The sequence below is a fragment of the Balaenoptera acutorostrata genome, chromosome 18 (assembly GCF_949987535.1).
Source record: "Balaenoptera acutorostrata chromosome 18, mBalAcu1.1, whole genome shotgun sequence".
Lineage (NCBI taxonomy): Eukaryota > Metazoa > Chordata > Mammalia > Artiodactyla > Balaenopteridae > Balaenoptera > Balaenoptera acutorostrata.
In genome coordinates this window covers 14,949,227-14,973,661 of record NC_080081.1, presented here as the reverse complement: position 1 = coordinate 14,973,661, position 24,435 = coordinate 14,949,227, and the positions used below count along the sequence as shown (strand labels likewise).

The following is a 24,435-nucleotide window of genomic DNA, read 5'->3' as shown; positions in this document are numbered from 1 at the left end:
TTAAAATACCCTCCCCTAAGATCTTTTGAACTCACAATGCTAAATAGAATAACTTCCGTAATAAATATTCCATCAAGTACTTTTTTCCCTTTAGATGACACAACACTTATTTAAACCCTGAAAGCCGCTCAAATTCCTGGATTCCATCAATAGGCATTTTCCTTAGCCCACCATCCTGTATGAATGTATAACAAAATCCCTTCCTTCTTCCTTTAAGCCTCCATAGTCCACCAATTCAGAAGGTAAACAGCTAATGGATTTAGATTTCTTAGCAAGAGATCAACGAAATACACACAAAATTTCAGTTGAGTATGTTCTTACAAAGATAACTCACTCTATCTTTGCAGAAGGCTTGTGTGAGTATTTCCTGTGGGAATATTTTAAATTTTAGATGAGGATTTCCTTTTAAAAGTATGTAATGCTACATATATTCTAGGCATTCTTGTGAAAACAGACAGCCATGTTAATATTAGCCTGGCAAGCCAGAAGTTAAATGAATCGCACAGTTGCGGACACGATAACATTGTGATCTCAAGGTAAGAAAGACTCGGAATCCTAATTCCTAGACACTGGATTTCTCCCTACTTAGCTTCTCTCTTAAGTAATTAGTGAAGCCCAAGAGATGAGCAATGTGGCGAAGGGGAGTTTTGCATACCTACAAGGGAATAATGCTTTTATTTGGGGGCCCTTGCTGCCAGAGGATTTCATCCAAGGTCCATAAAAGCCAAGGTTTATTCAGAAAGAATTGGAACAATCCGAACCACAGGGTGGGGATCCGTTTCTAATCCTCTTGCCCATCCATATAATGATATAAGATTTAGCTAAAGCAACCTATTAGAATAGACAATAGCCACATATTTCCAGTGGCTGATTTTCTGAATGTGCAATGCTGGTTTAACTTCCAAAATCCAGTACAGAGCAAATTAAGAATTTTCATTCAACCTCTCTCTTCTAGTAGATTTTTAAAATAATTATTCTAATTAATTCACAGAATAAATGCGACTCAGACTCTTAATCTGTTAAGACATTACTGAATTACTCCTGGAAGCCCTAGTTGCTCACACAGGCTCATAGTAAGCACCTCAGACTCTCGTATAATAGACCAGATGATTCCATTTTACCTGAGTAAATTCCTAAGTACCAGTATAAATCGAGTTTTTCAGTTACATTTCCTTGTCCGTTAACAGTGACATTCAGGGCACTCTGTTCATTCGCCCTATGGAGCAGGGAAGAAAAAACATTATGCGATAGATGGAGTTAGGTAAATACAAAAAAAATTAACCTCGATTTAGGAGTCATGTTTTATGCTGGAAAATGTTTCCCAGCTCACAAGGCCCTGTGTCTGTCTACCTTATGAAAATTCAATTTGAATCATGACTTACAGCTCTCAAAATTGTCTGTAAGGAACCTGCTAATAAGGGTCAGACATCAGCAGAGACCATGGGAGAGTCACACCCACCAGCAGGAACTTTAATTTTTCTTCAGGGAAACTACATGAGGATTAGAAGAGGAGGCTGAACAAGCCCCATCTCTCCCCCATGACTGTGTGGGAAACTGAGGATTCGTGTCGATTTTTTAGCACTTTGGGTCAGACCAGGAATCACTCACCAGTATGAAAGCCACCAATCCTGAAGGACGTAGGCAACCTGGAGCAGGAAACAACAATCACTCAAACACTGACATTACTGACCCCCTCAAAACCCCGCTCACTAGAATGGATGGAAAGGCTCCAGAGGACGGAGACGGTCCTTCCAGCTCAGGTCAGTGGCAAGCCCCACATCCCAGATAACCGCAGGTCAGGGAAGGGCATAATACATTTTAAAATCTTTAAAAGACTTCATATTTTTCCTAGAATCTCTCTGTCACGCACACACAACACCAGTAAGCCTCACTTATTTTGCTCCGCACATATTAACGCTTTTCAGTGCGAATCCTAGTGGGCTGCAAAATACAGTAATAATTGTATAAATGTCAGGATTTTTCAAAGGAAAAAAGCTTGACAGGTACTGTGATGGTCAGTTTTCTGTGTCAGCTTGGCTAGGCCAGTCTCCAGTGATTCAACGAAACTCTCAGCTAGATATTGCTGTTAAGGTATTTTGTAGATGTGGTTCACATCTATCGTCAGAACATAAGTAAAGAACATTACCCTGAACAGTGTGATGGCCCTTCTCCAGTCAGATGAAGGTCTTAAGAGCAAAACCTGAGGCTTCCTGGAGAAGGAAGAAACTCTGCCTCAAAACTGCAGGGTCAGCTCCTGCCTGGGGTTCCAGCCCGCACGCCTGCCTTTCTGATTTCACACTCACCCAGCTAGATCCCACAATCTCATGGAGTCAGTTCTCTGACATAAATCCCTTAATACACATATTAAAAATAATAATACAGTAAAATAAATAATACAGTATAAAGAGTATTATAAGTATCAACCTTAGGGCACACATCAAAATAAATGTCCTGACTTACCTGAGCTGCGATGTTTACTGGAATAAGGAAAATGATGATACACCAGTGAGCGCCGGCTGTGAAGTAGTTTTTGTAGGCCTTAAAACCAACTTTTCCTTCCAAACGGCTCTCCTCAGATAGTGTAACCTGTATATTCTCAGTCTGGAAAGGAAAGGCAGTGAGAGACAAAAATATAAATAATGAACCCTAAAATTTTAAAAGTTCAACAATGACCTCCACTGCAAAGCTGTGGGGAAAGAGACACAACCTATATGCTGATAGGAGTGTGCAAGATGGTCCACCTCCTACAGAGAAAGGTGTGGAAATATCTAGCCAAACCATGTATGCATTTACCCAACCATGCTACTTCTAGGAATCTATTAGAGACAAGGAATACCATTTGCACAATGTTCTTGGGTACCTTTGCTTAAATTAGAACACCATGATTGATAGCCCACTTACAACATAACTGATTAAAGTATAGATGCAGAAGGTTTTTCCAAAATAATTATACGAAATGTTATGTAGCTAAAGTATCCCTCTAGTTTATTTGTGTCACTCAATTATAGAAACATAAAACAAAGTGTGGGTTCAAACTATTAGTTAAATAGAGTAAACTGAGTTCACACTGTGAGCTGGAGACATGTGAGTTTGGATAGCAGGGGAACAGCATATGATCCAAATCTATTTGGTTCTTGAATTTCAGAGAGGGATTCCTGAGTTTGGAATGTGAGTGCCTAATCTGAATACTTATCAGAATCATCCAGGCTCCTGGATTTGGATAGTGAGGGATTGGATATCGAGGAATACCTGTGCATGTTTCTAAGGGAGATCTAGTGCATTTTTGCATTTCTGTCTGGAGGACTTAGAATACATTATAGAGTCCCATGGACTATGGATGTCCTGGGCTCTATGCTGGCCGCTGGAAATGCAAGGTGGGTAAGGTGTGGTTCTCGGTCTTGAAAGATAAGAAAGAAAGACAAGAACTAACTCCAAAGTGTCTACTATGTGTCAGGTCCTTTGGACATGCTACCTTTGGCCTATCACAGGCCATCTGACAATGGGGAAAAATACTACCATCAGTCACCTGCACTGCCAGAACATTCCAACATGTAGGAAAAGTAGCTGATTTAATATAAGTCATAGCAGGCTGGGTATGAGGGGGTCTTCAAATTAAGCCTCTGGATGAATAAGGGAAGCCAGGGTCTACCAGAGCAAGTACGATTTAACTACGGTAACATGAAGAGTTCTAATGTCAATATCACATGCATCCTGGAATTCATAGCAGTACACCCACTACCGGAGTCCATAAGATTCTCCACCCTACACCCAAAGAAGAACCTTAATCAGGCTTGCTCCCTGCATGCTCTTTTAATTCTACCAATTCCGGGCTTCCCTGGTGGCGCAGTGGTTGAGAGTCTGCCTGCTAATGCAGGGGACACGGGTTCGAGCCCTGGTCTGGGAAGATCCCACATGCCGCGGAGCGGCTGGGCCCGTGAGCCACAATTGCTGAGCCTGCGCGTCTGGAGCCTGTGCCCCGCGACGGGAGGGGCCGCGGTGGAGAAAGGCCCGCGCACCGCAATGAAGAGCGGTCCCCGCACCGCGATGAAGAGTGGCCCCCGCTTGCCGCAACTGGAGAAAGCCCTCGCACGAACCGAAGACCCAACACAGCCAAAAAACAAAAAATAAAAAAATAAATAATTCTACCAATTCCATGGAATAAGGCCTTGTCAACTTAGGATCTACTTTGGGACAAACGAAGATGTCATGAGCGGAGCAGACTGAAGGTCCACAAGTCCACCAAGAGCAGACAGACCAGGGCATGTTGCAGGATGACAAACTCACATCTTGGTCCTCTGGAGCGGCATCTTTCAACGAGGGTCTGGAAGACTGTTGAGACCAAACTGAGGACTCGGAAAACGTGCGATTCCTCAGAGTTGGAGTTCCTGGAACTGTAGATGGTTCAGTCTCCTCATTCTCCTTCTTTAAAATGGAACCAAAATCTATCCCAGATTTCAGGAACTCAGTGTAAGTCCCCTTTTGCACCATTTCTCCCTAAAATAGCAATAAAGAATTTGAAAGGAATGCATTTGCGTTTGATAATACTAATATAATGTAAATACTAATCAAGAGAAGTAAATTAATCTTAAATTATGATTTTTGTTAAAAAAATGATCCTTAGATCTGAAATTCTGGTTAACAAATCCAGTTCAGTTCAACTGAACTGAGCATTCTGTTCTCTGCCACACCCTGCGTTAGGTACTGGGGGATATGAAAGAAATGTGTGATCATGAATTTAAAATGCAGGCCACTGACGTAACTATCATGGGCATTTTCAGGGAAGCAAAAAGCACAGATGTTGGTGGGAGTATCAATATAGTCTGTTTAGACAACATGGGAATTGAGAGAACCCATGAGCGGCGTCTTCATGGTCTTTACAACCTCCCCACAAACGCAGAAGTTAGAAAATTCAATATTCCACCTGATAAAGTAGCTAAACAAGGAGGCCCTAAGACTGGGATGGCTTTAATGCCTTGGTACCCCACATGCCACAAACGAAAACTTCAGCCAGAACCAATGCACTTTAGTCCGAGAAAGAACTTAGGAACGAACAACCAATCACAAGCAGCCAGTCTTCCCCAAATCAGGCAACCGCTTCAACTATAGCCAGTCTAATAATTTTCTTTGAACACATGTGACGCATCATTGCACAGTTTCCCTCACTTACAAAGTAATATAAGATAATGTGCAGAAGATTTCTATTTTTTCACCATAGAAAAAAGGACACAGCTGATTCATTCAGTTGCAAACAAAATATGAAAAATCCCAGGATGCAAAACTAAACAAAGGAGGGCAGCTCTGGTTAAGGCAGTATGGCTGAGTCCCTTTGCTGTGCACCTGAAACTATCACAACATTGTTAACAGTCTATACTCCAATATTAAATAAAAAGTTATATAACTAATTTTAAAAAGAGAGAATAAAAAAAAACTAAACAAAGGAGGGCAGCTCTGGTTAAGGCAAGACAGATGGAAGAAGGTGGGCCAAGACCCTAGCTGGTACCCCTCTCACCCTATCCCCTGAGGCAGGCCACTGGGAGAAACCCAGTGAAGCCTTTGGGTACCACCTAATACTGCAGAACTAGAAAATTATTCAGGATATATTGTGTCTTGTTCCACTTGGAAAGCAAAATGCATACACCTTCTTTAAGGAAATTACAGCTTTCTACTTAGTTATCTGTAAGATGCACAGGGAAACGACTAGTGGTACAAAGATAGCAATTTTACTCTGCAGTCAAACATTGATAATTCTGAAGGGATGAGGGGGGCAGTCATCCCCTCACTACTGTGAGAGAGGGACCAGACAAACAGTAAGGATAGACCCCAACTCATCCAAGGGTGCTCACCAGCGGACAACTGCTTGTTCTGACAGTACTAAAGCTTGAGGGTGGTCTCCTCAAAACAAGCAATAAGGGGTCCCTGAAACATCCACACACTGGTCATTCAGGTTACTCTGACAATCACCGATTCTGTGCTCATGATACTGCTAATGCTGGAGCTTTACCACACTAGCATCATGTCTCTGCATATGAAATTGATTATTCTCAAGTTGGAAGAATCTGAGCCCCCGACTTAGGGAGGAATGGAGGACCTGCATTTTAATACTCTTTCTTATGGCAGAAATTCATTTCATAAGTGAGGGCCTATTGGGGCAGACAAGGGTTCACGATGGAAGTGCTGAGGAACACAGGCAAACAAGGAGTGAAGCACAAAACAATCACTAATTCAGCAAAATTCTCATTAATCTCCACTCAACCCCCAAACACGTGAGTTGTAGTGCATTCAATGAGTGGTGGCCCCCCAAAAAAGATATGTTCAAGCCCTAAACATGACACCTCTGAACATGACCTTATTTGGTTGGATACAGCTTCTTTGCACACGTAATGAAGGAAAGATGAGGTCATACTGGAGTAGGGATGCCTTAAATCCAATACAACTGATGTCCTTATGAGAAGAGAAGAGCCTAAGACAGACACGGCGACAATGGCCATGTGACACTGGAGGCAGACACCACAGTGCTGCAGCTGGAAGCCAAGGAACCACAAGGAAAGCCGGTGAACATCAGAAGCTGGAAGGGAGGATTCTCCCCTAGAGCCTTCAGGGAGAGCACGGCCCTGCCAGCACCTTGATTTGGGACTTGCAGCCTCCAGAACAGTGAGAAGATATATTTCTGCTGTTTTAAGCCACGTAGTCTTCAGTACTTTGTTATGGCAGCTCTAGAATCTTCCCAACTATACCAAGACTTCTGTTTCTGCTGTTGCCCGTCCAGCGAACATTGGAGGAATCTTTTAAATCCCATCTCAGACCACGTCACTCCTCTGCTCTGGACCGACCAACGGCTTCCATCCCACTTCCTGGACCACTGCGCACTGCTCAGAGACCAGCGCCCTCCACGTCCCCTGCTCACTCTCCTCAGACACGCTGGCTGCCTTCCTGCCATTCTTGCAACCTGCCAGGTCAGCTCCTTCCTTAGGACCCCCCTCCCCCAGGTGCCTGGATGGCCCTCACCTTCATGTCACTCAGGCCCGAGAGGCACCAGCTCCTCAGAGAGGAAGCCAGGATATCAGCCCCACCCCCTCTTTCATCACATCTGTCCCCATAAGAATGGGAGCCCCGGGAAGGCAGGGCCTTGTCCTACTGTTGCACAGGCTCTCACAAACACATGTGTTTATCAGACACATAAGAAGATCTGAGCAGTGAGACAAGAAACTGGGTAAACCAGCAGAGCGGGCATCTCTAACTGGGGGTGCTCGGTGACCCATTTTGGTATTCATGAAAGATGCTCTTTAGGCAAACTGTATAACAAACAGGTGGATAAAAACATGTCTCAGTATCTCTAATTTCCAAATAATACACTTCGATTTAGGTTGTGGAAGGGGAAAATAAAAAGTTCTAAATCAAATAGCATCATTATCCTTAACAATTTTCACAACAACACTGATAATTCAGCAACTCTGCAGTAGCACTTTTATACCGTTTAGGGCTTATGTGGCTTAGAGTGTAACAGTGATATTTCTAAGGTCTTTGGATTCATCCTCAAAGTCATGGATACCAGCTCTGAGAAAAGGGAGGCATAAAACTGAGGCAGAAAAGGGCGTTTACCAAGAATCCAAGGAAAGTGACCTGCAGGGAGGGCTGGCCTTCAACACAACTAAGTGCTAGCAATTTCCACAGACTTTTAGAAATTACTTACATCTTTCAGTATCAGAATCTGACTTGCAGCTTTTAGGTACTGCAACTGATGTGTCACTAAGATTGTGATCTTCTGATACAAGGCTTGACAAATACACCTACAAATGTAAAAGGTACAGCATGCAAAAGCACATTAGTGGAGGTGCTCCAAACTGGAAACAGAGAATTTGAAAACATAATGAGAAAAAGACAAGACAGCAGTCAAAAGTTCTCTACTTCAAATACCAGTATGAATACAAATTAAATACAAATATAAATCAATCAATTCAACTAGGTCCTCAAATCAGCAGCAAGTTTGAATCTAGCTCCACTAAAAAATTCTAAAAAGCAGTCCAGTGAAAGATGCACCAACTGCTAAGTTGTTTTTCCTAAAACTGATCTTAACAATTATTTACATAGTTCACAATGAAAAACAATGGAGCAAAACTGAGATTCCAAAAGTTGACTGAATTAAAATACTAATTATTTTATACCTATGTTAAGAATGGGAGAAGAGTGATCTATGTCATGTAAAAAAGTACACATTTTTCGCAGACAGTTTCCTAGGTGATTGTTTATGATATACATATTAACCCCCCTAAAAAAGTCATAGCTTCTCAGTAACCTTAGCCAGACTGCATTTTGTAGACATTTCTTCCCAAATAACATTAGATTGAAAACGAATGCTACCATGGCCTTGATCAGTCTCTGCAACACTCCCAGTCTCATCCAGGAAGTAAACTTATTTCATTTGCACTGAAAACTTTCTGAATGTGAAAATGAAAGATGAGAGTCCAAAGGGTCCAAATCACAGTGGAAGTCATCCAGTGACTCAAGCCACGCCAATTCTCTTAGCCAAAATCCCCTCAGTATTCAAACTTCAGTGTTTTTTTTTACAGTAACCCCTCAGACTGCTCCACATTTTAAATGCAGACCCCTAGGGACTCAGCCCCAGTCCCATCCCACAAGGGTCTACAACCCCTCTGGGGAAGCTAGTAGCCGGATCCAGGGCCCCGGTGACGACGGGCAGGGCTCCAGGCGTGTACTCTGGGTGCCTGAGCCCCTCGCAGAGCAAATCTCAGGGACCTGGGCCACAGCTCAGCCTGCTGAGTGAGCCAGATGCAGAGTCTGGAGGCAGCAGACTGCAGCTCAATCCCTCTCACAAGCCTGACAGCGTCGGACGAGCTACTAAACCTCAGTGTCTTCATCTCAAAACAAGGCCAATGACAACTCACCCACATGTTCTGAGAAATCAAACCACCAATCCGCTCAGTAAATGTCAGCCCCCTCCTCCACTCCCTCCTAACCCACGAGCGGTCATGTGCTTTGGACTCAGGATAGAAAAGTCCTAGGGGGACACGCTGGACACTGGGTCTATGATCAGAAGCAAGAGCTCAGGATGTAGACACATACACCATCGCTCCATTATGTCCAAACGGACTTATTTTTACCTTTTGACATGTCTTAGTTCAGATTTTGTACTAAATTTCTTGACCAAGTCAACACCTTTTCAGACTTAGCACTAAAGCTTTTAATGGAATTGTTTCTCCTAATTCAAAATTATCTGTCAATAACCACTGAAGGCAGATGTTAATCAAATCTAATGGGCTGCTATGTCCAAGACAGAGAGAGCTACCCAAAAGTTTTAGAATGTTTTCTTCCTGTAATTCCATCACAGAAAAGGTAATATAAATAATTACAATAAAGTGATCAGTTGATGGCTACAAATTTATTCCTAATTAAGACTTTTAATCAAAATCTCTAGGAAAATAATCTATCTTCCAAGTTTTTAAGAGTAAAGATTTCCAAGACATACCATAAAAAAATAATTGATTCAGGGATGAGTTCTTTAAGCATTATTCCTATATAAGGGCTGTGTTAATCCTATATATATTCCTATATAAGGGCTGTGTTAACAGGGGATACATCCCGTAGCAGAGTGAATCAAATAAGAATGAAAAAGAGTACCTATCTACATTCATTCATTCGACAGGCTTTGGTGAGATACCACGCACAGTCTTAACTGTCGAGCATACATCCACAGGTCAAGAAAGCAGACACTACTCAGCACCATGAACAGGGGGATACACTGAACGAGTTTAGAAAATGCACTATCGGGCCGTGATGTGTGCTCTGAAGGAAAAGCAAGGGGGGCTGCTGTCTTAGACGGGGGTGACACGGGAGCCCTGACACTATCTGGGGGAAAACATCCTGGAAGAAAGTACAGCGGGTCCAAGGGTCCTGGGACAGAACATGCTGGGCTAAGGAACCTTCATGCATTCACAGCTTCTAGGGGGTGGGGAGGACTGATACATGGTCAAGTGCAACCCACTGAGGGCTGTGGGAAAGACGGAAGGGCACAGACTCCCCCTGAAGGAACAGGAGGGAAAGGCAGGGGCTCTGGGACAGAGGGAGCAGTATCTACAGACAGACAGGTGTGAGAAAGGGCCCGTCACAAAGCCAGTGCGGCCGAGTGGGTGTGAGGACCAGCTGGAAAGGCCGATGGGGGCAGATGGCAAAGAAGCTGGTTCTCCGTTTGAGGACCTGGAGCTGCAGCTTGAACATGAGGGGAGCCTGTGAAGGGCTGGAGCAGGAAGGGCGAGCTGTGTAGACGGCAGCGTGGGCATCTGATCAGGACAGACCCGAAGAACTGATGACGCAGGAGGCGGGAGGTCTGGCGATATGGGGTTCTCTGAACCAAAACGGGACCCACAGCTGGACACAGGTGAGACTGCATCAGTTCACCTAAGGCTCTAACCTTCTGTAGGTGATAGAATCCACTTAAGGTTTACAACATAGAGTTGTAAAATTCACAAACCTAAATAACCTTGGATATAGATTCATGACTAAGGGAAACTGTTAATGGCAAGTAGAAGTGCGATTCGTTCACTTTTAATACAAAACACTCCCCATTACTAAGCTTTGACACGACCACCATCTTTCATAGCATACTGTTCCATCCAATTTTCTAACTCGTTGAGAACATTCTCCAGTTGCTGCTGAGTGATTTCCTAAATTGCATTCGTGCTCCCTGCCCTAAGTTTCTCCAGAGAATGTGGTTCTGATTAGCAAACAACAGTCTGAACAAGCTAGCTTCTATCAAGTGTACACCCAAGGTCATTAAACCCAACAGCTATAAATACTGCCTCTGTTAGAAGAAGAACTTGGGAGAACTTCTGTGGTAAGCACCCTGGGAACAGGGAGGCTGAACTGCCCATGATGCCAGGAGGATGGGGGGTGGGGAACCTCTGTCACAGCACTAGCGCCCTTTCACTGAACCCGTGACAAGCCACAGGGCACTTCTCTAAAGGAAAATTCATCAAGTCATGATGAGGAGAGGGTGGGAAAAGGGCGTCAGATCAGAGAGCTGGAGGCCATGCCACGTGTCAGCTGCCCAGCTCTTGTGTTCTGAAAGATTCAATGCTACTTTGCACATTTTTTATTGTGGTAAAATATACATAACGTAAAATTTACCATTTCAACTATTTTTAAGCATACAGCTCCGTGGCATTAAGTACATTCACACTGTTGTGCAGCCATCACCACCATCGATCTCCAGAGCTCTCCCACCACCCCAAAACTAAGCACAAGTTACATACAGACTTTGGTGGAATCCGCCCAATGACCCCTGCTTAGTGGATGTGGAATCCCAGCTCCTAGTATCCAGAGCTCAGGGCTGCCTCACCCATCTCGCTCTCACACTGCTGACTCTGCGAAAGCCTCTTTACTATGCTACTTCGGACTTGCTGTGAATGAAGTTTTTCCCCACAAAAATTCATGTTGACACATTTTTCGCCAGTACCTTAGTATCTGGTGACAGGGCCTTTAAAGAAATAATTGTTACCCTTAATCACGCTGGGCCTAATCCAATCTGACTGGGGTCCTCAGAAAAAGAGGAACCTAACACCTAAGAGCCCGGCCCGTGAACAGAGAAAAGACCACGTGAAGACACAGCGAGAGGACACAGCGAGAGGACTCAGCGAGGAGGATGCCATCGGAAGTCAAGAAGAGAGGTTTCAGCAGAAACCAAACCTGCCCACACCTTGATCTTGACCTTCCAGCCTTCACAATATAACAGGCTGCTATAGACTGACTGTTTTTTTACTCAAAATTTGTACGCTGAAACCTAATCCCCATAGTGAAGGTACTGGCTATGGGGCCTTTGGGAGGCGATTATGTCATGAGGGCAGAGCCTGCATGAATGCGATTAGTGTCCATATATAAGGGACCCACACGGCTCCCTCACTCCTTCCGCCATGTGAAGACACAGGAATCGGGCCCTCACCAGACTCCAAATCTGCCAGAGCCTTGACCTTGGGCTTTCCCACCTTCCAGAACCGTGAGAGATAAACTTCTGTTATTTCTAAGCTGCCCAGTCTATGGTCTCCTGTGAGAGCAGCCTGGACAGACAGAGCCCTAGCAAACTAACAGGAACTGACAGCGAAAATTTCAAATTGTTTCTCTCTGCCGTACAACCTGCATCCCCCAGGCAAGGACGTGCCTGCTGTTCTTCTCACAGTCTTGCTTCTTCCCGTTTAGCAAAAGAAGCTGAATCCTATTCTCAGTGTCCACCTTTGCTTCTAATCTTCCTATTTAGCAAAAGGAACTGAATCCTATTCTCAGCCTCCACCAACCCTGCCCAGCCTGCAAACCCACAGGGCACTTCCCGCTAAGGCCAGTGCACAGGGAGCTTTCCAACTTCACCTGAAAGCCTAGAGCTAGCTGCCCACTTCTACTTTCATTTAGCATTTACCATCCTATATCCAAACCCTCTAAACCGCGACTCTGCTGAACTTTCCCCAGGCATCTGTCTTAACAAGCTCCATAGAGACAGATTCCTTAGAGGCAGAAGTGAGAGCTGAACGTCTTAGTCTCCCTTATTCTGCCCCGTGTGGGTCCTTCCCCTCTCCTGGCTCACTGTTCTGCTTTGTAAACAAGAGGTTTTGAACAATAGCCTCTGTAAGGGCATGGATCTCAGTGCACACAGTAGGGCTTTCATAAGTGCAGCTGGAAGGGCTCGTTGGCTTTAACAAGGTGAACAACAGCAAGGTAACTAACCGTGGGGTAGATGTGGGTGCCATTTCAGAAAAAGCAAGTTCACAAGGCTTTCAAAGAGGCCAGTCTAGACTCCAGAAGAGGCCTCAGTCAGCGTGTGTTAGGACACATTATACATAGAAAAGCATCAGAGTTGTTCTGCTTCAGGGGTTCAGTGGCCAAACAAGAGCCACTGACAACAAATTCCAGAAACTCAAACTGAAAGTCAGGATTTCAGCCAGATTCTAGATACCGAGTCTGAAATTCAACTTAACCCTACAATGTGGGTCTAAGTATTAATTCTAGTAAGCGTCCATGAAGCAATGTTAAATACTTGAAGTCATACTCTGAGTTGGAAAAAAATCATTCTTAAATTCTAGACTTTATTAAGTATTTCCAAACTGATACAATAATAAGCATAAACCAACTAGGCCTTTCCACGGAAGCCCTATGTCAGTACTGGAAACTTCGCTTCTGACGGGCCTTAAACAAATGATGGAGGAAAAGGACCGGCAGCCAAGTGCCAGGCTACTGGGTCCCACTCTCTGATTTAAAAGCCGTACGTACAGCGCCTTTCTTATGGCTGGGGTCTGGGTCCATCCACAACGTGTGGCCGTCAGCCACAAGCAGCAGGGGGAGATCTGCCACCTGCTCCTCAGCTCCCTACAGCACGGACTCCCTGACCTCCACACACTGCAAGCTCCTTCTGCATTTCCCTGTCTTGACCTCATCATGATGCAAAATTTCTCTAGGATGGATCTTTTGTGGAGGGAAGGGAGGGGAGGGAGGGACACCAGGGCAGAATGAGCTGAGTCTCCTGAAGCACAAACGCTTTCCTGAGCTCTCTTCCCTGAACTCCCCAGGGTTCTAGGAAAGCAGAAGTGATAGGAAACGGGAGCAAACTCACAGTTCAAACAAGTGCCTGCTCACTTCTGCATCTACTGCACTGAGCGGATCGTCCAGGAGGTAGATGTCTGCATCCTGATACACGGCTCTAGAAAACGTAGAGAGATGTCAGGAGAAGAACACTTCCAGCTTCCTGTGTCCCATTTTTGAATCAAGATGGTGTCCAACAAATCATTATTCATTCCAAGAGCCAAGACCCTGCTTCACACAGGGCCCACCCGGTGAGCGGGGTCTGCCTGCTCACTTCCACTAGGGGCCGCAGAGGAGGGAGGGGCAGGATGGCAACTGAAACGCTGTTCACCTTGCGAGGTTGACCCGGGCTTTCTGCCCTCCGCTCAGCGTGGTTCCCCGGTCTCCTATCACAGTTAGGTCTCCATCCTCCAAAACCTGTAAATCCTACGTGGAGACAGAAAAGGGGAAAAAGAGAAAGATTTAAAATGTGTTCTCCTCTTGTCATGCTCACCAATGGGTATATTTTACAGTGACTAAATTGTAACCTTAAACATTAAAAAAAACCTCTCCGGGCTTTTCATTTCTTTCCATTCTGTAGTTTTTCACAGCATTTATGCAGTTGACTACTTTGACACACATTTACTGAGGATCAACTATATACCAGGCATTGTTCTGGGCACAAGGAATTCAGCCATGAGGAGACAAAGTCCCTAGAGTTTCTTTCCATGATGGGAGATGGAAAATAAACATGAGTGCAAGTACTAAGGATGAGAAGAAAAAGGAAGCTGACTTAGGGGGATAGAGAGTAAAGGAGGGAAAGGGAGTCACTACTGGGATCGACAAGGGCTCTGTTCAGAGGGGGTTTGAGTAGATCTGTCAGAGGGTGAAGCAGGCTTAGATTTAGATTGCCTATAATTATTATCTGACAGATACTGGCATAGACAAGCAGAGTTTCCCTCCTTAAAGGAGGGAAAGTGAGTCACTACTGGGGTCGAGAAGGGCTCTGTTCAGAGGGGGTTTGAGTAGATCTGTCGGAGGGTGAAGCAGGCGTAGAATTAGATTGCCTAATAATTATCATCTGACAGATCCTGGCATAGACAAGCAGAGTTTGCAGAGAGCTTGTTTTCTACTAAACCGCTCAGGCATCAACCTAGGATACAGAGACTACCTTTCTGCAGGTGAAGCCCTCGTTTCTTGGTCTCTACTTCAGCAAATTTGGGGAGAGAACAAGTGGCACACTGGGATCTCCACGATAAACTAGTCCTTTGAAATCCCTAAGTCTCATTTTCAACTTCTACAGAAATGTGCTGCAGAAACAAGAATCACTAAACTCCAGGATCCTGTGAGAATCAAAACAAGTGTATAAACACCCTCCATAAATGGAAAAAGGACGTGAGGGGATTGTAACTTGCCATTGGTGATTGAGGCCTATTTTCTCATCAAACCAACGGTGAAAACCCATGCACAGTGTGAATCATGACACGCAAAGGACATGACCACAAGGAGAAGAAAGAGACTATCCCCATCATAACCCTCCCTGACAGCCACGAAGACACACAGGCACACACAGGTTCCCTGTACACTCAAAGCTTAAATGCGGAGCATCAAATGAAAGGCAGCAATTGCTCTGTCATGAAAATTCATCATTTTTTCACCTTAATTCTTTAATACCATCGCTTGCTTTTGGTTTTCCTGAGATACAATAAGCCGTTTTAAGATACTTTCCCAGCCTTACACACACACACACACACACACACACACACACACAAACACACAGAGTTTACTTGGCCTCTGTTTCACTGATGACAGTCCTTGCAAACTGTTCTGCTTAGTTTTTATGCCTACATTTTATGCTGTTTTGGTTTCCTTCTCAAAACAGCACCACATTGTAGTGCAGCAATCTGAACCATGTTTTAGAAAAGGCACTTAGATCCACTCTAGCACAGTTAGGGCATAAGAAACAGGCTCTCTCTCCAAGTCTGGTAGGAGGACTTCAAGTGTGCTGTTAGCTCTGCAATCTATTTAAGGACCAGCCACAAATGGGAAAACATTTTAGACGATTTGAAGTAAAATCCAAGTCAGGTTGATTTCCCAGCCACCATTTTCTGATTAGGTTAAAGGGGAAAAGCCTGAGTTCATTATATATTACAATTCCTCCCACTGACAGGAAGGTATTCTTATTCACCAATTTTCAATGAAAAGTAGACACACAAACTACGGGAAAACTAGGAAATGGCTAAGCTGGTTTGATACCATCTGTCCAGAAGCACATCAAGGGTCCTTTAGGGATGCTGGAGACTTAGTGTACAAACATGGAACAGACTGTTAAAATATTTAATGGGGACCTGACGTGAGCCCCTGGCAGAGGAGGGCTGGGTTCCAGGTCAAACAGCGTAAAACTGCCTTTCACCACAGCTTCAAATCCATTTGGCTGATAGCACTATGATTTCCATTTTAAAGATGATGAAACTGAGGCCGGGTGAGGTTCAGAAAAGCAGCTGAAATCATGATTTTTTCACTACTAAATAGAGAAACTGAAACTCATTCCCTGAGCCTTCTACCTCCTAAGCCTTGCAGTTTAAACACGATCCCTACAGCAGGTCAAACATTATTAGGTTGTTCCCTACATTGTGTTGTATAACTCCCTATAGGGTCACTTTGAATATGGCATCGGCTTAATTCGACGTTGCCAAATGTGATTACTTTATATTTTAACTACAGATATGTTTTCGGCTCAATGAACTTAAACACGTACTTCAATTAGATCTAGTATAAAGCATCTAGTTATTAAGATATGTAATAAAAGAAATGTTGCTGTTTCCTATTTTATGGGAACCACCCATAAAAAGAAATTTTTATTATTTTTGTTTCTATGTATGTATCTTCTGAAAACCTGGCAGTTTTGCATTTTACAAACATTGCCTTTCTCTTTACAATAAACCCATACCTCCCCCTCATTTTATAAAAAGGAAACAGAGAAACACCTGAAATTACTACTCAGGACCATTTCTCTCCAAAGACCACACTTTTTTTTTCCTACTACACATGTAGTCTCTGTATCTATAGGTCAAAATAATTCCACGACACCATTATTATCTGTGACGGTCTTATGCCCATTCATGGACACATGGATTCCATTTCAGAGCAGCAGCAAAACCTCTTGGAAACCCTCTGACCCAACGCCCTCATTTTGCTGCAGAAACGTCAGAGGCCCAGGCAGGAAACAGGACGTGTCCAAAGTGACAGCAGGCAAGTGATGAAGCCGGGGCCAGGACTCCGCTCTCCGCTCCTTCTCCGCCCTGGGCCTCCCTTCCTGCCAGGGAGGGAATGGGCATGAGGGGCCCCAACTCTATGTCCCGACCACGCAGCCGACCAGGAGAGCAGTCCGTGTTTATAAACCTCACATCGCGTACAGAAGGATCGCTGTGCAGCCCAATCCCGCAGGGGCCCCTTCCCACCAGAGTCTGTGCCGCACGGACACCCGAGGGTGGGTGAAGCCCCAGAGCACGGCCCGAGTTACTGGTCCCATCACCCCACGGGGCTGGGGCAAAGCATTGACCCCCGTGGGTCTTAAACCTGAGCTGCAAGTGTAGAGGTGAGGCATTCCACCTCTCAAGCCTCAGTGTTACTAACTATAAAATGAGGATGGTAACATCAAAGATCCTTGTAAAAGATTAGTAACTCATACACCTTGTTATGTGTGCTTGCATGTGAGTGACAAACAGAAAAATGACTTCCACATGGACTCTGAAAAATGAGAGCTACTTTCCTTACTGTTTTACATTTGCATTTCCCCTTTTCCTATACCATGTTTTAAAAAAGCTACCTCATTCCTGTCAACTTTACTTCATTTCTGCAAACGAAAAATCTCCCATTAACCAAAGCTCACGAGAAGGAAATAGAAGCCCCTTAAACAAGCAAACGATTGTGTTGTGTCCACAGCATCATCAAGTGCTACTCATCTCCTACAGTCTATGACGTTCAAGCCACTGTTCAAGCAGAGTAACATCATCAAATGCTACTCATCTCCTACAGTCTATGACGTTCAAGCCACTGTTCAAGCAGAGTAACATCATCAAATGCTACTCATCTCCTACAGTCTATGACGTTCAAGCCACTGTTCAAGCAGAGTAACATCATCAAATGCTACTCATGTAATACAGTCTATGACGTTCAAGCCACTGTTCAAGCAGAGTAACATCATCAAATGCTACTCATGTAATACAGTCTATGACGTTCAAGCCACTGTTCAAGCAGAGTAACATCATCAAATGCTACTCATCTACTACAGTCTATGATGTTCAAGCCACTGTTCAAGCAGAGTAACTATTTCCACACAGGCCTTTAACACCACACCTTTGAAAACCTGTCCCAGCCTTCTCCTCACAGTATAAAAGAACAATAGGATGTCCAGACTGCTCTGACCAGACCCCGGGGAGAGCTCTTTAACGTTATTATTCACAGATTTTTATAACCAAAGAGAGTAACATAGTATTTATCAGTATTTATATTTTTTCTTTTGTTTCACTAAATTATATTATCCTACTAGGTAAGTTCAGTTTGCATAACTGATTCACTAATTTCATTTAAATCCCCATGTACAGAGAAATGTTTCATTTTCCATTTTCTGTGAAATTCAATGCCATTTCTGAAAACAATCTCTCCCCCCACTGAAAATTGGGGCATATTAAGAAGAAATGTTAAAGCATTACTTTTTCTTTAAATAATAAATTACAAGTCAAAAGCGAAGCAGAGAGGGAAACCTAGAGAATGAAAGGGACCGAGGAGGCATCAACCAAGAGCAGGGGGCAGACCTTATGCGGCGCCTGATTCAAGCCAATGGTTAAGGAAATTCCCCAGTGAGATGATTAACAACATGTAAACACTGACGAGAACATTGATGATATTCAGGAAATTCAGGTTACTTTTCAGGTGTAATAATGTGGTAATTTTTCTCCAAAGGTCTTTTAGAGAAAACTAGTGAAATGTTTACAGATGAACTAATCTGAGGTCTAGGATCTGCTTCAGAATAATTTGGGGTGGGAGTGGGGCTGGCGGTGGGCAGGGGTAGAGATGCAGCAAGACTGGCCACGAGCTGATCCTGGCTGAAGCTGGGGGTGGGTAAATGACAGTTCATTAAACTGTGCTCTCTATTTTTACAAATTTTTGTAATTGTGCATTAAAAAAAAAGAAGGTAAAAGTGAATGAAACTTCACAAGATGAAACAGTCCCCTCCCCCAAAAAGGCATTCTGTGAGCGTCATTACATCAGAATTCAAACAGTAGCACATACGTGTGTACATGTTCATCCAGAAGACCAGCTTCAAAGCATTAAACAACATTAAAAGATCTTTTAACAAACCTTGTCGTTTAAACCAACACTATCATCATTTGAAATCTGAGTATATATAACTCAAAAGTCATTACTCACCTTTTTCAAAGCACAAGCCTTTATTACTTTTTCATATCGTTCTTTTTCATATTTTTTCCCAAATAGAATGTTACTCCTCACAGTTCCTGAAAACACCCAGGGCTGCTGAGAAACATACGCGATCCTCCCATGCACGTTGACCAGCCCCTGGCTCGGGGGCAGTTCCCCCAGCACAGCACTCAACAGTGACGACTGAAACAGATGGCAACACACAGGCGTGAACAGGCAGTGCTCAGGACGGACACGCCCACAGGACAACTGTCCCCACCCTAGGTGCTTGATAAACGATAGAACCCTTTTCCTTTAAAAGAGGATAAAGTACAGCTGTGCCAGTTGAGACAAAAAAAACTGAAAACAACACTACTGGTCAATGCACACTAATGATTGATAAGGAGTATTAATATAATACTATGACAATCTAAACTGCCCAAGAGTTTCCCCCAACTGAAATGCTCTACTCAGCAAAGACTAAGTTAGAATGTTTAACATCCTTAACTAGCAGAGCAGCCCACCAGGATGTGTAGCTTCATGTATCTGATGTTTAGTGCAGTTGTTCCTGCATCCGGGTATCCTTTACTTGACAAACACTTGTTCTTAAATAAAGCTTTCTCTGAATAATATATCGAAAGATGATTATTTTTTAAAAAAACTCTGAAGTGATTCGTGTCCAAAGAGCAAAACTCCATCATAAATTAAATCATCACCCCCTCGTGTACATATCCCACATTTAGGTTCCTGTATTTTGTTGTTTCAGACCAAGTGCATGTGCACATGTCCTTCAAATCTTTAACAACACACAGACGTGGCGTGTCTGTGTCCACACCATCACAGCGCTCACCACACTGGGCTGAAGTAATCTGCCTGCGCATCTGTCTCGCCCCAGAACATAGTTGCCTCTGGAGGGCAGAGGCGTCTGAGTCTTGCTCACGTCTGTATCTTTAGCTCCAGCACATGGCTGCACATTCACTACACGTGTACTGACAGGACCAAGTCAAGTCACATGAGGAAATGCTCAAAGCTTCCCGGAAGAGCCATTACAACCTCCAGACCTCCTGGAGGGACCACTGTGACAGAAAGAAGTCCCCATTGTCTCATTCTGTCCTGAACAGCTGTCACATAAATAATTTCCTTCACTGAGACGTCCAAAGTCCCGACAAGCAGTTCCCAACTGTGTAATATGAAGCACCAAGAAGGAAAACACAATGTGCATTTATCCACATTTATTTGGACATGCAACCTTCTTGCAAAACTAATGTTCCATGGAACAGAGAAATGCTGTTCGAGATACACCCAATTCAAACTGTGTTACCTACAGCTCTGGGCTCGACTCTGAGAATTTCACAGGGGCTGCGGCAATGCATCAAGCTGACGAAAGGCTTCATAACTTACCTTTCCTGCTCCCACAGGTCCGACCACAGCTAATAGCTCACCGGGTCTGACAGTAAAGGAAAGGCCTTGTAGAGTTGGGGTTTCTGATGCCTGCAAATTTAAGTTTACAAAATGGTTCATTTCAATAAAATAAAAAAACGAACTTCAGAAAGTAGAGAAAATAACGTAAGTCACTGATATGCTAATATAACCCATACTTTCCTCCTTCCTATTTTAAGATAGTGAGTCCTGGGGGCCTTTTCATCAAAAAACACCTTTGAAACAGCTTTAGTTGCCTTTAGGAAGCCTACTTCTTTTGCCAGATTTTCATACGGACACAGCTCTAGACACCCACAGAATTTAAGTAGTTGAAATGACAAGGCCCCTCCTCGAAATGCAAACTCCATGATGCACACTAGCTTATTAATATAATATATTTAATAGAATATCCAGTATGGGAGGTTTTTAATCATTTGTAAGTTTTCATTATAGCCATTGGTGTTGTTTACTTCACTACTCTCCACAGGGTGGCAGCATAAGTACATATCATGCCTGGTCCTCTGCTAGTAATTTGACATCTCCACTCATCTCTTTATTTTCACTTGATAAAGAATGAATCTCAGTAATGCTCAGCAAGCAACGGGGCACTTTATATGATAAAGTTGCTCTTGATAAATAAAGTCACGTAAATGGCAGTCAAGGCTCCAATTTCACCAGAGATTCAATTTAACACCAACAACCAAGAAAAAAAGGAGGTGGTGGGGCGGGGATCATGTATAACACAGTAGGTTAAAGTGATAAAGCCTCAGTTTTGTACCTCTTACATGCATTACCTATTCTGGGTAAATAGGGACAACAAAGTACTTTTACTGTAAAAAAAAACAAAAACAAACCACGGAGGTACATGTCACAGCAAACAATCCAACACAAAGGAGAAGGATAAAGTACTCATCGTGCCAATCACAGGTCAAGTTCTTGAACAAACTGTAAATTCTGTCATAAAGAGACTTAGGGGTATGTGTATTTCTTTACATATACTAAGTGTTTAAAAAAATTCTTAACTGCTAATGTTAAAAAAAAAAAAAAAAGTGGTTACATGTGATTAAGTAAAATGCCCAAAAGACTAATAAAAGCACAGGGTCTGGATAAGAAGTCTGGATAATGTTCTAAATGGACAATTTCTCTGGAAAGAACTGAACTGATTATAGATACAGGCAGCTACTGAAAAAATAATTATTTTTAATCATCAAAATAACTAGCCCCATATTTTAACACGAGACATTTTTTTAAAGCTACTCCACTCCTTTCTTTTTGATTAACACTTGGATTCTTATTTTGCTACCTTTCACTCAGTTGTGACTACACGATAATGAGCCACCTACAAACACAGCTTCCTGCTGCAGCCCTTCAGTTTGTCAGGGCAAAAAACATGGACTTCCCTCCCTGTTCAGGCTTGAGGCTCTTCATCACCAAAACACTAGCCCCAGATGTTACAGGAATTACAAATCTATCAATAAGAAGCTAGATTTTAATACACGAGAAACATCTAAGCTTCTCCACTTCTTTCTTCTTCTCTGAAACTTAGGGTTCTTATTTTACCACTTTTCACTCAGTTAAGATGACAAAATAGTGGGCCACCTACAAACATCAGCTCGCTGCCACCACACCTCACAGTGTGTCAGGACCAGACACTGAGTTCCCTCCCTGTTCAGGCTTCAGGATCGGGCACTGCTCTGGCATGACCAGAAGGGGGCAGCACTCGACAGCCCATGGTACTGGGGCCTGTCCTCTCCTGGTTATCCAGGCTCAGGGCATGCGGATTTACGAGGATCATCAGCTGAGCCCCACTCCCTGTCCCTTGGAGGCTCCCACAGGACCATTTATTTTAAACCTTAAAGACTGAGACCAAGTCCCATCATTTCATGAATGAGACCTGGGTCCCTGAAACCTTCTGCCACCTGCCCACCTGGCTGTATAGTGGAGCACCTTAGAAAGCTCATGTCTATCTCCAGCCTCCCAACCCAGCAGGGGATTCATTCAGACTCAGCTTCTCTCCAAAAACCCCCAAGGTCTGTGCCCCTCCCCCTCCCGAGGGCTCTCTCACCCATGACCTAAGTTGACAGGTCCTAATTACTACTGAACCAGCACAGGGCACAGCCTTCCATAGGCAAGGCCAGGACCACAGAATCGGGTGCTCTGTACTACAGCGCAAGTTGCACAGAAGTCTGAGAGCGTGTTATTACGTTCTTGCAAGAAGAACAAAACAGCTCATTTTCTAATGCTGCACAGTTTGGTATAAGAGATTTTGTTAATGTTTCATGCAAAGTATGTGTTACCATTCACAAAGAGTTGCCATCGTAATGGAATTTTAATGGTGCTTTTCATAAATGCTTCAAGTGTATTATGATGAGAAATACCAAGCAGGAGGTAAACCTACAGTATTAAGGTAGGAGAAACTATCAGGTCAGATAAGGTACCTTGTTAGAGTTTCCATGTGCGAAAGCTAAGGGGGTATATTTTTATTTATTTGGGAACATACTACTGTTTTGTTGGTGGGGAAGCAGGTACTGAATCAGAAGTAGGTGAACAGGATGCAAGTGGCACCGCACTTAGCGTGACAGGCAGGAATACACACGAGGGGTCTGCACGGGCCGGACGCTTGCACTGTGGTCTCCACTCCCACCAGCAGTCGAGCTCCTGGGCTCTGCGCCGGATGGTGGACCCTCTGGTAGAGGCACCACCTCGTCTGAGTCCTTCCAGCCCTGGGGGTGGGAGCGGCTTCCCACCACTGCTAATCTCTGGGTTGGGTTGTCTCCTTAAAGACTGAGACCAAGTCCCATGATTTCATGAATGAGAGCTGGGTCCCTGAAACCTTCTGCCACCTGCTCACCTGGCTGTACAGTTGTCCTTTCTGCTTTTTTCTTCCCCCGTCTTTCATCCTCTGCATAAGTAATTCCCTACATGGAATTCCCTCTCCTGTGGTTATGGGTTCTGTTTTACTGAGTAATCCACAGAAGACCACTGAACCGGGGAGGCAGGAATGTTTCAGTCGTCGGAAAAGGGTGCTGCACTAGGTGTGCGGTGTTGAGAGCGGACCCTGCTGTTTTTCCTGTTTGCCTGAACGTCATAAATAAACCAAGTGTTGTAAAATCACCAGTTCTCCCTGTCAGCTTGCCACACAGTGCAACCCTTCAACTGGGAACCACTGGTGCTCACTATGCCCTCCTGCTGTCGCCTCCCTGTCCCTGGCTGCCACCAAAGTAGCCAGAACCATCAAGAAGCTTAGCATGCGGGAGCCCCACCCTGCCCCACAGCAAAGACCTAAATCATGGCCTCAGTATGTAATAAGATGATCTGAGAACATCAAGGCAAAAAATATACACTGATTCCCCAAAGCCTCTGGTCTGTAACAACTGGTTGTATATTTGTTAGTTAACCCATTCCATACTGCATCATTTTTTCTCTACAATCAATATAAATTCTAACATTACAAATATATGGACTTTAAGGTCAAAATGTGCTAATACTTTGAAAGTTCTCTTGAAAATGAGAGAGGGAGCAACATGTCAAATGTCTTAGGCTGATTTTACACTTCATCTCCATTAGTTGCAAACCTTACTCCTGATTTGGAGAATTTTTATAACATACTCTCAGTAAGTTAGCAGGTCATATTTTACACCAGGTGTAAAACCTCAAAGTTCTCCAATAAATCTGTTGTCTTTTAGCAGTCACAATCTTGATACACAGGATGTGTTACCTTATCCCAAAAGGCAGTGAAATCTTGCACGTCCACTATCATTTTACCACCTGATGGCAGCTGAGGGTTGCACTGTGTTATCTCATCAAGTAACAGAAAGTTCTACAGAAAAAAGGAAAAACACAGATTGTTTAAACTCCAGGAGAAAAGCATGAACAAAAATAACTGCTTTCTTGGAATTTGCAGTAAAAAACTTTATACAGCCTACATATCATTTTGCCAACTGTACTTAAAGTGTAGGTTCACATCAGAACAGACTAGGTAATATACGGAATATTATATACTATTGTAATAACATACAATAAAGTATACATATAGTG

General features: G+C 43.7%; 1 protein-coding gene across 9 annotated transcripts in view; it reads right to left on the bottom strand.

Annotated features, from left to right (window-relative positions):
- ABCC4 (ATP binding cassette subfamily C member 4) overlaps positions 1 to 24,435 on the bottom strand; it is a 222,594-nt gene that overhangs the window by 107,987 nt on the left and 90,172 nt on the right. For all 9 annotated transcript variants that reach the window (XM_057532602.1, XM_007196842.3, XM_007196848.3 and 6 more), the window contains 10 exons: positions 24,116 to 24,217; positions 20,380 to 20,469; positions 18,991 to 19,182; positions 13,910 to 14,004; positions 13,610 to 13,696; positions 7,691 to 7,787; positions 4,285 to 4,494; positions 2,461 to 2,601; positions 1,609 to 1,646; positions 1,122 to 1,216 (listed from right to left, as the gene is read on the bottom strand). In XM_057532602.1, the coding sequence (XP_057388585.1) occupies positions 1,122 to 1,216; positions 1,609 to 1,646; positions 2,461 to 2,601; positions 4,285 to 4,494; positions 7,691 to 7,787; positions 13,610 to 13,696; positions 13,910 to 14,004; positions 18,991 to 19,182; positions 20,380 to 20,469; positions 24,116 to 24,217 (1,147 nt within the window). The remainder of the gene's footprint in view (positions 1 to 1,121; positions 1,217 to 1,608; positions 1,647 to 2,460; positions 2,602 to 4,284; positions 4,495 to 7,690; positions 7,788 to 13,609; positions 13,697 to 13,909; positions 14,005 to 18,990; positions 19,183 to 20,379; positions 20,470 to 24,115; positions 24,218 to 24,435) is intronic.